The sequence below is a fragment of the Argentina silus genome (assembly GCF_951799395.1).
Source record: "Argentina silus genome assembly, chromosome: 16".
Taxonomy (NCBI): Eukaryota; Metazoa; Chordata; class Actinopteri; order Argentiniformes; family Argentinidae; genus Argentina; species Argentina silus.
In genome coordinates this window covers 2,734,766-2,748,416 of record NC_139670.1, presented here as the reverse complement: position 1 = coordinate 2,748,416, position 13,651 = coordinate 2,734,766, and the positions used below count along the sequence as shown (strand labels likewise).

At 41.9% G+C, this 13,651-nt stretch overlaps 2 protein-coding genes across 4 annotated transcripts; one reads left to right on the top strand and one right to left on the bottom strand.

The window, feature by feature from the left end:
- Positions 1-234: 234 nt before the first annotated feature.
- On the bottom strand, positions 235-7,263 carry scd (stearoyl-CoA desaturase (delta-9-desaturase)). The gene is made up of 6 exons (XM_083687341.1): positions 7,128-7,263; positions 6,609-6,870; positions 5,551-5,681; positions 4,818-5,023; positions 4,045-4,277; positions 235-3,320 (listed from the first exon to the last, which is right to left on the bottom strand). The coding sequence occupies exons 2-6, from the start codon at positions 6,841-6,843 to the stop codon at positions 3,121-3,123; spliced, it is 1,005 nt and encodes a 334-aa protein (XP_083543467.1). The 5' UTR covers positions 6,844-6,870; positions 7,128-7,263; the 3' UTR covers positions 235-3,120.
- A 1,560-nt stretch (positions 7,264-8,823) lies between these two features.
- On the top strand, positions 8,824-13,370 carry LOC310816772 (uncharacterized protein). Of its 3 annotated transcripts, none has more exons than XR_014554660.1 (7): positions 8,824-8,887; positions 9,436-10,775; positions 11,264-11,303; positions 11,399-11,536; positions 11,716-11,914; positions 12,034-12,153; positions 12,991-13,005. XR_014554660.1 is itself a non-coding variant. In XM_083687074.1 (7 exons), exons 2-7 carry the CDS (start codon positions 9,468-9,470, stop codon positions 13,140-13,142), a joined length of 1,863 nt encoding a protein of 620 aa, XP_083543200.1. In that variant the 5' UTR covers positions 8,824-8,887; positions 9,436-9,467; the 3' UTR covers positions 13,143-13,370. The 3 variants fall into 3 exon arrangements, 2 of the variants coding, with proteins under 2 accessions (XP_083543200.1, XP_083543201.1); XM_083687074.1 differs by having other exon boundaries at positions 11,716-11,820; positions 12,991-13,370; XM_083687075.1 differs by lacking the exons at positions 12,034-12,153; positions 12,991-13,005 and having other exon boundaries at positions 11,399-11,612; positions 11,716-11,793.
- Positions 13,371-13,651: the final 281 nt, after the last annotated feature.

Below are 13,651 nucleotides of genomic sequence, written 5' to 3'. Positions count from 1 at the left end.
TTTATCTTACTTGGACAGACTAGACAACGGGTACAATCCTGCTTGTATTTTATTAGAGAGAAATATTAATGTTTGAACACGGGAACATAATCACAGCATAATTTCCCTCTGTAGAAAGTCCTCTATTTACAGTGCATCAAAACCTTCCTTGCACAATGACGTGTGTGTGTCAGGCTCTGCTTTTAAGACATGATATTCAAGAACACTGGAAAAATAACTGCACAGGAAAAGGTAGAGCAACAACAATTCATTTAATTACAAGTTTATTGAAAATATCTCTGAATTTTACTTCAGAATATATTTCATATTTTACATATATACCAGAACATAAGAATATGATAACCTTTTGCTTCCCTCAACATGACAAGAGAATGAACAATAATACAGTATTTATTTTTGGATCATTGAATACAGCGAGGGAGGTATTTGAATGTCTTTAATTTTCCGTAAATGTCTAATTTCGGAGTGAAGTGAGGCCTAGCTGTGATTGGCTCTCACCTGTGTTTCTTATAAGTGTCATATTAAAGTAGTTTTTTGTTTCAAAGTTCTTTACAGAGATGCCATGTACCTCCTATGGGCTGGCCCGTCCATCAGTCTCACTACTCTCATCCTTGTTCAAAAAACAATCCCCTCTCTGATGTTACAAAAACACTTCGGAACTGAACATCTCCATTGTGGTACATGTCATTTTTGCCGTCTGCTTTGACTGTTTCACAACATTGATGGGGTTTGAACACTGAATCAGGAATGGATGTAAGTCATAAGGCATTGGGCAGTATCCTGACTCAATCTGGGTTGTTTTTTTTCCATTTGATTTTCAGACACAGTAAAATAAGTTCTCTAATTCAGTCTAATTTAGCAGACCATCTACAGAATCTGTGACCAAAGGAAAAAGTACTAAACGCAAAACAAACTTCATGACACATTTTCTGTTGTTCTGTCGCATTTATAAATTAAATATAAATACAAAACATGTATTTCATTTGTTATGTTCACACACAAACAGATTATTTTGTGTGGAAAAAAAGAAAACCCTCGCTCTAACAATCTCACAATCAGTCACAATCACTTCTGTAAAACATCCAAAGGACGCCACACCCTTTACACAAAATATCATTTGGGCCTCTGTGTTATCAAACCTCAACTTTTGATGTGGTCTTCTGCTGTTTAACTGTCTGGGGCACTGTAACCGTAGACTGTGACCATATAATTATAATGATTCTAATTTAAGAATAGAATAGAATAGAATGAATTATTCTAATTCTATGACTGTAACTACAATGGAAATAATTAGTGGTGGATGATGAAATACCCCAGGAAAATCAGCACAATTGTTAAGGGAGAAAGACTACACTAAAAAAAACTCCTGTACTGTACAATCTTATGAGCTGAGTAGCTTGCTGAACAGCACTATCCAGCTACGGGCTAAACATGGGTCTATGGTATGGCTGTATGTTAGGTGTTCAACCATTGGCACATTCTAGGTACATTGACAAATTGATCACCAAATATCAAGAGAAAATAAATTCACATTTTCATGCTATGGCAGAGAGAAGGAATGGAAGAAATACACAGTATGGCAGTTTGCTAATGTTTGTGGCTTATGGTTTTGTAATGGTTACTCCTGGTTGAGGCTCAGCTACTACAACAAAACAACTATTTGCGTAGCTCAAGTTAAAAATTGATCTTGTTGTACTCGTATTCGTAAACAAATCGGCTGCAAATTGTATTTCGAGGTCCAGTATGTAGATTTGAGCTTTAAAGTGCTAAATGGCCATACAAATCGGTAGCGATCAAGGACCGAGATTTAAAATCTGGTATCGTGGCCGAGGACTGGCCTTTACATACCATTTGTACGTTTTGTGGATATGCACGAATCGTCTGCTATTAGAAAATGTACCACATTTGTACGTTTTCAGATGTTCAGTGTCGCCATAGAGGGGGCTGCAACGCACAAAACTACATGCTTCACCTTTAATTATCTGAACAAAAGCTAACAAAAACAAACAAAGTGCACTGTTTTATACGAGTAATACTTCTGAGCATCGTCAACAATGTACGGCCGATAACTCCCACTGTGTGCCACTACTGGAAACACTGACATATTTCAAATGATTTTCACTATTTTCCAAATGTAAATGTGACGTTGAAATTTTCCCCTCCAGCACTGGTAGGGAGAGCGTGGGATGTCAAAATGTATACTCGGTATTTGGGGGAAGCATCTATCTTAGAGGACTCACGTTTATTTTTTCCCTCCCTTTTTCATTGCTGTCACTACTGCCTCCATCTTCCAACGGTTCTTGACAGTAAATCTGACTGTCATGGCTGCCGTTAACTCGTCCGTGAGAGCCCTCTATAAAGCATCACTCAAAGAGGACAGTTCATTCTGTTCAACTGTAAACACTTTGCTGTAAACTGTAACAATGTTGAATAAGAACAAAGGCAGTTGAATCCTAATAAATATTTGTTATCTTTTAAAATGGAACATGTTCCACGTTTCAGTGCTCTATTCTTTATAAATACTGACTAATGATGAAGTATTAAGAATAGAAAACTATTGTTCGCCTACATGACCCATATTACATGTAAGCTATGCACACCAACTGATTGGTTCACCTCAGGAAGGAGATTTAACAGTTTAAAACTAATTTCAGCTTTCTTTTTTGTTCAATTTCTCCTTTAATCCTTGACTGCAGGTTTTAAAAATGTGGATTGATTGCCTATGCAACATCATTGTGCACCACTGCAACCAAATGAGCTCTACCATCTGTAGAGGACCTTATCTAGCCTACTGGAGGAGACGGGACCAATGGCTGCACGGGAAGCTTTGGCAAAAGATGGACCTTAACCACCTTACACAATATCTATCGCTGCAGCTAAGAAAAGAAAGTGAAAAAGTGAAACGTATCAATGCGATCCAAATCTCTATTTAAAGCTAACATTTATCTTTAGAAGTCTGGAAACGTATAGCTCACAAAAATGGAGCATGATGTTGTGATTGTAGCTACACAATAGAGAAGCGACCCCCTAAATTACACTGTGAATGGTTTGTCGTTTTTTTTTTTTTGATTTTATGTGGATCAGATTCAGAGCTTTTTTTTTCCAAATAGTGAACATCTCTTAGCCACTTCTGATACTTCTGTCCCCGGTACGCTGGACTCGAGCCGTGACGACCTCGTGCGCCACCCTCTTGCAGTCCTTTGCCAGGCCCAGGAAACACATGAAGTCGATGAAACAGGTGGTCATGTTCAATTTGCAGCCAAACTCACTTGTTGCATAGTCATAGGGGAATGTGTGGTGGTAGTTATGAAATCCTTCACCTGAAAGTAAAGGGAAGAAGTGGTTAGTAGTAGTAGTAGTAGTACAATCAAAAATGGTTTTGAAAGGGTTCTTCACTTGTCCCCATAGGGAAGAACCCTTTTGCGTTCAATGTAGACCCCTTTTGGGTTCCAAAGACCTCTTGCATTGTTAAATGAAACACAAGAAGACCTCTAAACCCAGTTGACAAAGCGACACAACTATTGAGTTCACTTTCCATTAGATTTCCTAAATATCACATTGATACGCTGTAGTGCTAATGTTATTACTAGAAGCTGCACAGTAACTCAGCCTATTCTTGAAACAAGGGTGCAGTGACACAGAAGTGGTCATTTCCTTCATTGAAAGCATGGGACAATCACACATATTGGGTAGTCTTGAGAAGCCAGACAGTATATCAAATTGCTCTGCTATGTCAATTACTATCAATAGACAGACCACTCAGATGCAGCACAGAGTTCATGTGACAGAACATTTCACTTCTGTAGTGCCAGAGGATTCACTGTTGTTAGGGACATTCACTGTTGTTAGGGACATTCACTGTTGTTAGGGGCATTCTGGCCCTAGACATCAACAGTCAGCTAGAGATTCATCAATAGAACATAAAAGTATTGATACCATACAATCATGTACAGTACCGTAATACACAAACACGATACATATACGATCACATCTAAACATTATAAAAAAATAAATAATAATAACATTCTAAAATGGGTGACATACCTATGGCGCACAAAGTGACAAACTTGTTCTCTCTGGGATTGATCTTCTGGTCGTAGGGCCTGTTCCCCCACATGTGAGCGGCGCTGTTGACCAGCCAGGTGGCGTTGAGCACCATGGTGTACCTCAGCAGCACCGGGACGAAGTAGCCCACCCACAGGGTCTCCCCCCACAGGTACCAGGGCACGATCATGGGGACCAAGAAGCACATGAGCAACACCGACAGCTTGTAGTACCTATGGATGGGGAGGTGGGGTGGGGGGGGGGGGGGGGGACGAGCAGACAAAGAGTCGTCAGTGACAAGTCGCAATGTGTTAGGGTTAGGATTAGGGTTAGGGTTAGGATTAGGGTTATCTTATTTGCATTATAAAAGAGCAGCATGCCCTGACATGCTATTATATGTCCCCATACAGGTCACATTGCTCGTTCACACAGAAATGAGAAAAGAAAAGGCTTTTGTCATTTTATGAATTCTTGTGAAGATTGCCAAGGGGGGGAATGCAGTCTGACAACAGATCTTGGAGATAAAAGAACATTAAGAGAAGAACATTCTTGGGACGACAGATGAAAATTAGCCGCCTGGCTAAATTCTGGCGCAATTACGGAAACGTCGATCAGTCTTGCTCTAATCCGTTAAATAAATGATGTAAAAAAAAAAAAGAATATATGAAAAAAATAACTGTCCTTTTCTCTGTGGCTTTATATCAATATACTACACTGCAGCTAAATAAAGTGAAGAAGAAATACACAAGCACTCGTCCATGAGGAGTACGTACGTCCTCTGAAACATCACCACTTTGTCTGCCTTCAAGTCGCTGAGCTCCAGCTTGCGGCCCTTCTCGACGACGTCCGGGTGCTTGCGGACCATGAGCCAGCCGATGTGGGAGAAGAAGAACCCGCGGAGGGCGTTGTGAGGGTCGGCATCAGTCTCGGAATATTTGTGGTGAACTCGGTGGTCTCGAGCCCATTCAAAGATGTCATTCTGTATCAGGAGAACCAAATCACACTTTATTCACATAGCACATTTCATACATACAAGCGTATTGTATTTCACCACACAGATGCAACGCAATGCACTTTACAGGAAGAATACCATAAATACTAAATTATTCTCATTGCCATTCAGTCTCACACAGCCTACAAGATGTATTGTTCTGCTGCTCTTTTTTGTAAATTTGTTATTGCTATTTTGTTAATACTTTGCTATTTTGTAAATTTCTTGTCAATATTTGCTATTTGTTTTCTATGTCCCATGCACCAACCTCACCAAGTCAATTTCCTGTATGTGCAAATATACTTGGCCAAATAAAAGAATTCTGATTCTGATCTGATTCTGATTCTGAAATACTGAATAACATAAATACTTCTGACGCAAACTGCTCAACTTGGTCACGATGCAAGAGTTACTCACTCATCTACTACGTAACAGTAACAGTTTGTGCAATGTTGTGACTAGAGTAATTACAGAGTTGCCACACAGGTATAGGGGCAGGTGTTCTGATGTGTTACCTGAAAGGACATGGAGTTGGCAGTGGCAAGGAAGATTTTTAGAGGTAATGAGGCCTTGTAGGTCCTGTGACTCCAAAGGCGATGAGCTCCAGCCGTCACTCCTAAAGCACTTAATAAAAAGCATAACAGAGCTGTGGGAAAGACAAAGGGATGGGGTGGGGTGGGGTGTGGGGTGTGAGGGGGGGGGGGGGTGGTTGGGAACAATCAACTAATTGGTCTAACAACATGTGTTATCATAATAGCACACCCTACTGTATGTAAGCAGTGCAAACAAGAAATTCACCTAAATATGCAAGCCTTGCAACTTCTGAAAAGATTGTATAATGGGATTATTGTGCATCTGCAGCCTCACAGTGAACATCTACAGCTTGTAAAATATGCCATTTACCTGACGCTTTTATCCAAAGCGACTTACATTGCAGTGAGTGTATACATTTCAATATATATGGTCCCAGCAGGAATCAAACCCACAACCTAAGCGTTGTTAACACCATGCTCTACCAACTGAGCCACAGAGGACAATTTCTGGAACCTGGCATGTATGTCAAACAAGAACGTCTCAGTTGCTGCATTGATATAGCCTGATTATATGAAATGGTATAGGCCCTAGGATTGATAACCACGGAATGACACGTCTCCTTAGAACTGTCCTTTCTCCTTCATACACGGTAAAACAGCCACATGTCTGTTGTTGATTGTAATTACTGATCTGCGTATTGACAGTTATTTCTACATCAACAGCAGGGTGAAAATGCATCGATCAATAGACTTTGAATGACATAATGAAATTGCAATCTAATTCTATGAGTCCAGCTGCAAGGAAATGGCAACCATCACCATTCACCGCCAGGGGAGGTGAGGACGCGCTCTACGCAGCACCGAGCCGCCGGCGGGGCTGCAAACAGCGGATACACAAGTGCGCCCGGCGCTCATCCGATGTGAGCATTTAACTACGCCACGAAAAACAATTCGCACTGGCCATTTTTAAAATGGTAAACGGCATCGCATTTTCACATGAGTTGCAATAACGAACTCAACGTTAGATCCATCATACTTACACCAAGCCAAGGTCAACGGAGAAGCTGACGGGAGGAGGGAAATGCCGTACAGAGCTCCTGTGTGCAATAAAGTCATCAATATGACATTTTTCCATACGATTGCCATTGGAGGTTTTGGACCTTCTTTCTCTTTGTATGTGTCGTCAAACGTGTCATCCCTCGTTGTGGAGTGTTCTGTGGGAACATCTCCGTTCCTGTGCCTCTCTGCTGGACTCTCTGCCTCAGTTTCAGTCATTCTCAACGTGATTCTGGTGGATCTCGGCTGGCAACGACAGCAGCAGACATTTTGTTATTTTCAAAATATGTAAAAATATAAAATCAAATAAAAAAATACTGACAAATATTTTAAATAATTCCTGCAAAACAGTTTTTTTGGTTTTAATTCCACTTCCTAGCCTTCTTTATCTGGCTAACGTTATACGCCAGATGAAAACAAGGATGATGTGCAGCGCTGGCGTACATAATGTTACATAAATTCCCCTCCGTATTTTGTAGAAAATGAAAGATGATCGAACTTACCAAATGGAGAGGAGTACTGCCTGCAGATGTGAATGTGACAGAATTAAATATCAAAGGTAGCAAATCCACTGAACTAAAGAATATCGGGCACTCGCAATGATGTGCCGTGCTGATGCAGTTCACCTAACACGCTAACAGGCACAGGCGCGTCCGATCCAGTCACTGGGTTTGGAGGAGGTATTTCAGAGGCTGCAATTGGACAAGCGGGGTTTGATACCACCTTTTCGCGAAACCTTATTGGTCGTCTATTTATCTGCCGTTCACGTTTTAATTCATTTCATGCCAGTATTTGGCATTGGTTGAATAAGTCATTTCCCTGGTTACCTCATTTGCATAATGAACACAGTCATAGGTTATAACGATACAAAGAATAGTGGTGAACGGTGGTGTTGATATGTTGACACATATAACACCTAGAGAGTCATATGACATCGTTATAATTTAGTTACAGTATGTGCTGAAATTGTATTTTCCAGGTCTTCACAATGTGGATGGTTTGTTTATATATATATATATATATATATATATATATATATATATATATATATATATATATATATATATATATATAGAGAGAGAGAGAGAGAGAGAGAGAGAGAGAGAGAAATTGAATACATGGCATAGACATTATTATGTGTATTATCATGTAACAGATAACGATGCCACATTAGTCACATGTATGCCTGTTGCTATTGCACATTGTTTAATAATACGTGCACATTGAACTACATTGAACCAAAGGGTTGGAAAAGAACATCGTAATAGATGGGAACATTGGATAAGATCATTGTAACTTAAATATTTGAACGAGCTTGAGCCAGTGTTCTGCTCCTTCAGCCCGCTGCCACGCCTATGCGTTGCATTCCACAGTATGCCGCTGAATGTCACACCACCAACGTTCATGACCTACATTTTACATTTACTATATGGCCTTTAGCAGACGCCTTTATCCAAAGCGACTTGCAACAAATACATTTGTCTAAGTAAGTGAATCACCTATCCATCAGTCATCATAAGATAAACTAATCTATGCTAGGACCAGGGGCTATTGGCAGTCACAATGCTAGAAGAAGGAAGAATTATTATTATTATTATTATTTTATTTATTTATTTATTTTTATTAATTTATTTACAGTAGAGAAACTTGTACAGGGGGGTAGTGGGGATGAAGAGGTCCTTAGGAGGGACAGTTAAGATGTAGCCTGAAGAGATGGGTCTTCAATCTACGGCGGAAGATTTATAACATGAAACTCTTGACTCATTTCACAACCACTGATCACCCCATTCATTCAGAAACTTGATGATTGCCTCATTGCATTTACTCACAATGAAAGTTTGGGCTTTGAGATAGCAACATTTATCAATGTTCAGAGCTTTTTAAAACATCTGCAAGCAAGCACCCATCATTGAGACGGTTAGTGTTACACAAGGACACACTTCATGTCCAAACAGGCAAGAGATTGATGAGGAATTACAGACAATGATAATTCTCTGTTTTTACTAAAGCCCTGGCCTGGAAGTTGATAATGCATACAGGTATAGGGGGTTTGACACAGCAGGGTCTGGCTCCATCTAGTGGACAATTGTTAACATCACATGTTCTGTCAAACCACTAAGAGAACGACGTCTGAGACACGAACTACGACTACGCGACCTGATTGGTTGGAATCGTAGTGGAATGTGTCCTGGCCAATGAGAACAGAGAAGAGGCTTCTGTTGAATTTGAAGCGGGCCTGCGGGTTTCTGGCTCTGCTCTTTGAGTAAGTTGACTTGTCCTTTGTGTGTCTTTCCCTTGGAAACGTTAGCTAGCTAGTTGTTTTGAGCGCTTTAGTAATAGCAGAGATTATTATTATTATTTTTTAATGTAATGACTTGTCTGCCGCTTTCCAGCAACAATTGTGCGCTGCGGCTGGTGAGTTGTGGCTAGGTAGCTAGTAGCTGTCAAACGGAACAGCGTGTCAAGCTCCTGTCATTGATTACACTTTCAAATTCTAGACATAGATCTTTTTTTTTTTGAGTAGTTTGAGTCGTCAAAAAATGAAAAATTGAGAGTAGAACAAGTGGTGTACCTCATCATGACCAAAACAATGAGGACCTATAACTATAACTGTATTCTTGTTTGTTTTTGTTCACATAAGTTACCACAGGTTCTCTACCACAATATAATATTTTGAAAACAAAATGTATAGCTTTGAATCCTGTTTTGAAAAAAGTAATGCTGCTCTTATTATGGAATTTAATTCCTTGAGTTTATGATAGAAAAATAAATCTAGTGCTATTCACAATTGCATTTTCCCCATTTTGTTAGTGACTCCACATTTTAGGCACTCAGTGTGACCCATGGACCCCCTATCCCCCTTCATCCGCCTTGTGGATGAAACTATGCCCGAATTCTTCAATGCCTCAAATTCTACCACACACTTCTCCTACCTCTCCCTCCAGAGTCCTGTTCCCATTAGAGTCATGGTCAATGAGTCAGAAGAGGGGGATGGACTTCCTGACTTGGAGAAGGCCTCTAGTCAGAGTCTCAATTTCCAGGAAAGTTCTGCACCAACACCCCTGGGTAATACCCTGTCAATCAATGGCTCTAGCAGTTCTAGAACCTCCCTTGAAGCGACACACGACTTGAAGAGCCTGTCACTCAATGGGTCCCGCGGTCCTGGCTCCTCCCTTGAAGCCACACACGACTTGAAGAGCCCGTCACTCAATGGGACTCGCGGTCCTGCCGAGGCAGCCGGATCAGCGGAGTCCGCTGTGATCCAGAACTCTGGTGGGGATTTGTCCCGTGTGGCGGAAGCCAACGTCACTCATGTCATTTGGTCTCACGGCGATGTGGGCGACGGGTCGGCCTCGGGCACTGCGCTACTTTCCTCTTCAACGTCTGGAGTTGCGCTTAACCCAGAGTGCGACGCGAAGAGGGTAAACTCAAAGAACTGCACCTTTGACCCTGAGGTTGAACGAGCAACACAGGAGCCTGAAACCGGGCCTAACCGCACCCCAGTCCAGACTCAGCCCAATGTGACAATCACTGAGTTTCCGATAACTGATGTCAAGACCGTGAGCCCCCTGAACAATACTGAACCCCAGGCGAGTGCTGAGCCTGAGAAACCTCAGAGTAACACTTTTGAGGCTCAGCCAGTTGAAACAGAAACGTCTGGAGTTCATAGCAGTGAGGATAAGGCACAGTCCCAACCAAGCCCATCCACGAGAGGTAGATTGTCCGACAGTCTGTGTAACCAAACTGTGTGTCTGGAAAACAACAAACGGGTCACCTTCAGTTTGGATGACACACTGGAATTGAGTTCCAGTTCACTGGTCACCTCCACTCCCTTGCCTAATTCCAAAGCATTCTATTTAGGAATGGAAAGGAAAGCAGCAGGAAAAATCCCAGAGGTAAGGAAAGCTCTCTGTCTGGGCGCCCTCCCGAAGCCAACCACTCAGCCACCCGCTGCCTCGAACATTGTCACTGACAGGAAGACCCTCTTAAAGCCCCCCAGTGCCTCCAATCCCAGATCACTGGTACCTGTTCAGCGACCTGCATCCCTGCTTCCATCGTTGGCTGGTCCGCCACCCTCCACCCTTCTGGGTGCCAGGGTGAAGACACGAGCAGAAGCTCTCAGAAATGCTTCACTTTTTGCTTCTCAAGAGGTATGTGGGGGATGAAGTTGCCTTGAATTTAGTTCAGGGCATATCCTGTATATCATAGTCATATTGTTTCTATCATTTCCCTCTATCAATTCCTGTAGAAAATGAGGTAATATGTACAATATGAACATGTACATTCTACTCAGTATGACACTAAGTACTGGATTTATAACATTTATAAAAAGTTTTGGGGTGCTTAGTGGCGTAGCACACTAATGCGCTTACCACGTAACCGCAAGGTTCCTGGTTCGATTCTGACCCTCGACCTATCTTGCATGTCATCCCTCCTCTCTCCCCCATCCTTCCTGTCAATCTCTACTGTCTCTATCCTAATAAAGCAGAAATGCCCTAAAAACATATTTAAAAGTTTCAGTGTTATGCAACTTTTATTTGGTATGTCATGTAAGATGGAAGGAGCAATGACAGGCCTGTAGAACATTTAGACCAGGTGTTTTTTTGTCACTCACTCTCTCACTCTTTCTCCCTCTCAGGCCTCTTCCGGCAGTGGAATGCAACGTAATGCAATTCCAGGTAGGTAGTTGTTGAGTTCCTTTGATTGGTCGTCACTGTCGTTGTGTGTTTATTGTCTCTGTCAACACCTCTGTGATTATATAATCGTCTCTCAGAGTCCAAGACGTTACCCTCTGGCCTGAGGAAGCCCCAACCCTCCGGCTTGCCGTCAGCCTCTCTGAGATCCAACCTCAGGCCTCTCGGAGGAAGAGCCGCTGTAACCTCCTCCGGTGACAAACCCGGTGGCCCTGCAGGTACACAGAGCTATGTCTGGATTTGGAAATAAACGTCACTAAAGATACTTACACAACTCTGTTTCACAGCTTCATTGTAAGTTGCCATTGGATTGGATGTTCGAATGCTCAGTTCATGAGGATAATGGAGAGGAATTGGAATTCAGGTCTAACTTTTGTGTTTTTTCTCCCTCTTACAGCGAACGTTAACCCAAAGGCAAGGATTATACAAGCTCCCAGCCAAGCCCTAAAGCACCTGCCAACCATCAGCGAGGCTTTGCCAGGAGCAAAGAGGAAGAAAATGGGTACATTTTCAGTTACACGGAATTGCATGGCTGAAATACTCTTCCTTTAGCCTTTGACAGTATGGTCAAATATATGTGAAAATCAAATAAAAAGGTAAAACCTCACTTCAGATCATCTGTTGCTGAAACTCAATCCAGTTTCGACACAGGATATACAACACATTGAACTGCTCATGAATTAAGGTTGTGTCTTCTGTCTGTCCATATATTCAGATGTCTCAGTACCGTCCACCTGTAGTGTGTCTTCATCATGTTCAGCTATGCCAGCCAAAGCTGCTAGGGGTATAAAGAGACCTGCCACCACCCAGAAGACCTTACCACCAAGTAAACGTGGTGAGTTGCTGCCCACATCAGGGACCTATTTACCCTGTAATCCAGTGGAAAATTACCTCTGAGTCAAGGTATCTCGCTTTGAATGCCCTCATCAGTCCTGATGTTCCAAATTGCCCATTTGATTCAAACTCCCAAGATTCCCCTCTCCCTCCCGCGCCAGGTCCTTCTGTTGAACAGCGCTAGAGTTAGCCCCTGCTGCTCTCTGTAACCACTGGTATAGTAGAGCAGGGTTAGGGTGCAAAAACTCTCGTCTGACATATATATTTTTTTTAAATATGTTTTTACGGCATTTCTGCTTTATTGGGATAGAGACAGTAGAGATTGACAGGAAGGATGGGAGAGAGAGAGGAGGGATGACATGCAAGATAGGTCGAGGGTCGGAATCGAACCAGGAACCTTGCGATTACATGGTAAGCGCATTAGTGTGCTACGCCACTAAGCGCCCCCATACGAGAGTTTTTTAAGAAGTAAACACAGACCTAGTAGTTCGGTAACTATGATGCAGCTGCACGCAAAATGATGATGGTTCGAGACAGTATGCATTATGGGTTGACTGGAAATACACATGAAAATGGATTTCGGGGTAAACTTCAGGGGCTCCAGTGGCAATGTTTTTTTAATGATTGTAATGTTTAGACATTGAATATTCTCTTACTTGGCATCCGCCTGACTAAGACTGCAAATGTTGATGTTTGGTATAATGGATAGTGTTTGGTATGCAGGATATTTGAACAATTGCATCCGTGTTGAGGTCGTGTTGAGGTCAAGTGTTCTGTCAACATGCGGGATGTTGACAAAATACTCAACGCAGTTCTTGATTAGAATGTTCTTTTGCAGGGTGTTCCAACTGCCAGCTGGTGATTCAGCAAGAACGGGAGAAATGTCAAGAGCTGGAGAGGTGTCGCCAGGAATTGAAGATGTGCCGTCAAGAATTGAAGAAAAGCCGTCAAGAAAACGAGAGACTGCAAGCGGGCATCACTCAAATTTAAGATTAATGTGTTGTGGTTTTATCAAAGAAACCGATCACTTACTTGCCTGTGACAAGTCAGAATCCAGAGACTGATCATTCTGAATGAAAGAGAAATTCCTATATCCATACACTCTTATTTTTCCCCATTCAGGATGGAAATGTAAGGGAAGATACACAAGAATGGAATGAACTGAGCACTATTGTACTTTTATAATGTTGAATTGAATAAAGGATTTATTGTTTCATGTATCATCAAACCTTTGGTCAGTTGAATCTGGATTGTTGGTGCTAGGCTGAAACAAAAGCCCACTTGAGTTGTAAAAAGAACACTTCAGTTGTAAAAATCTGTGCCATGGACAGCGTCTAACGAAATAGAACAAATCTCTGGTCTTACCAGTTGGGAGATTTTGGGATATCCAGGTGTAATGCACAGACTCTCCTCAACAAAAGATTTTCTCCCCACTCTCCAGCCTCCTTGTAAGCAAACAGACACCATTCATCACAATGCAGCCTGCTTTGCACCAAATC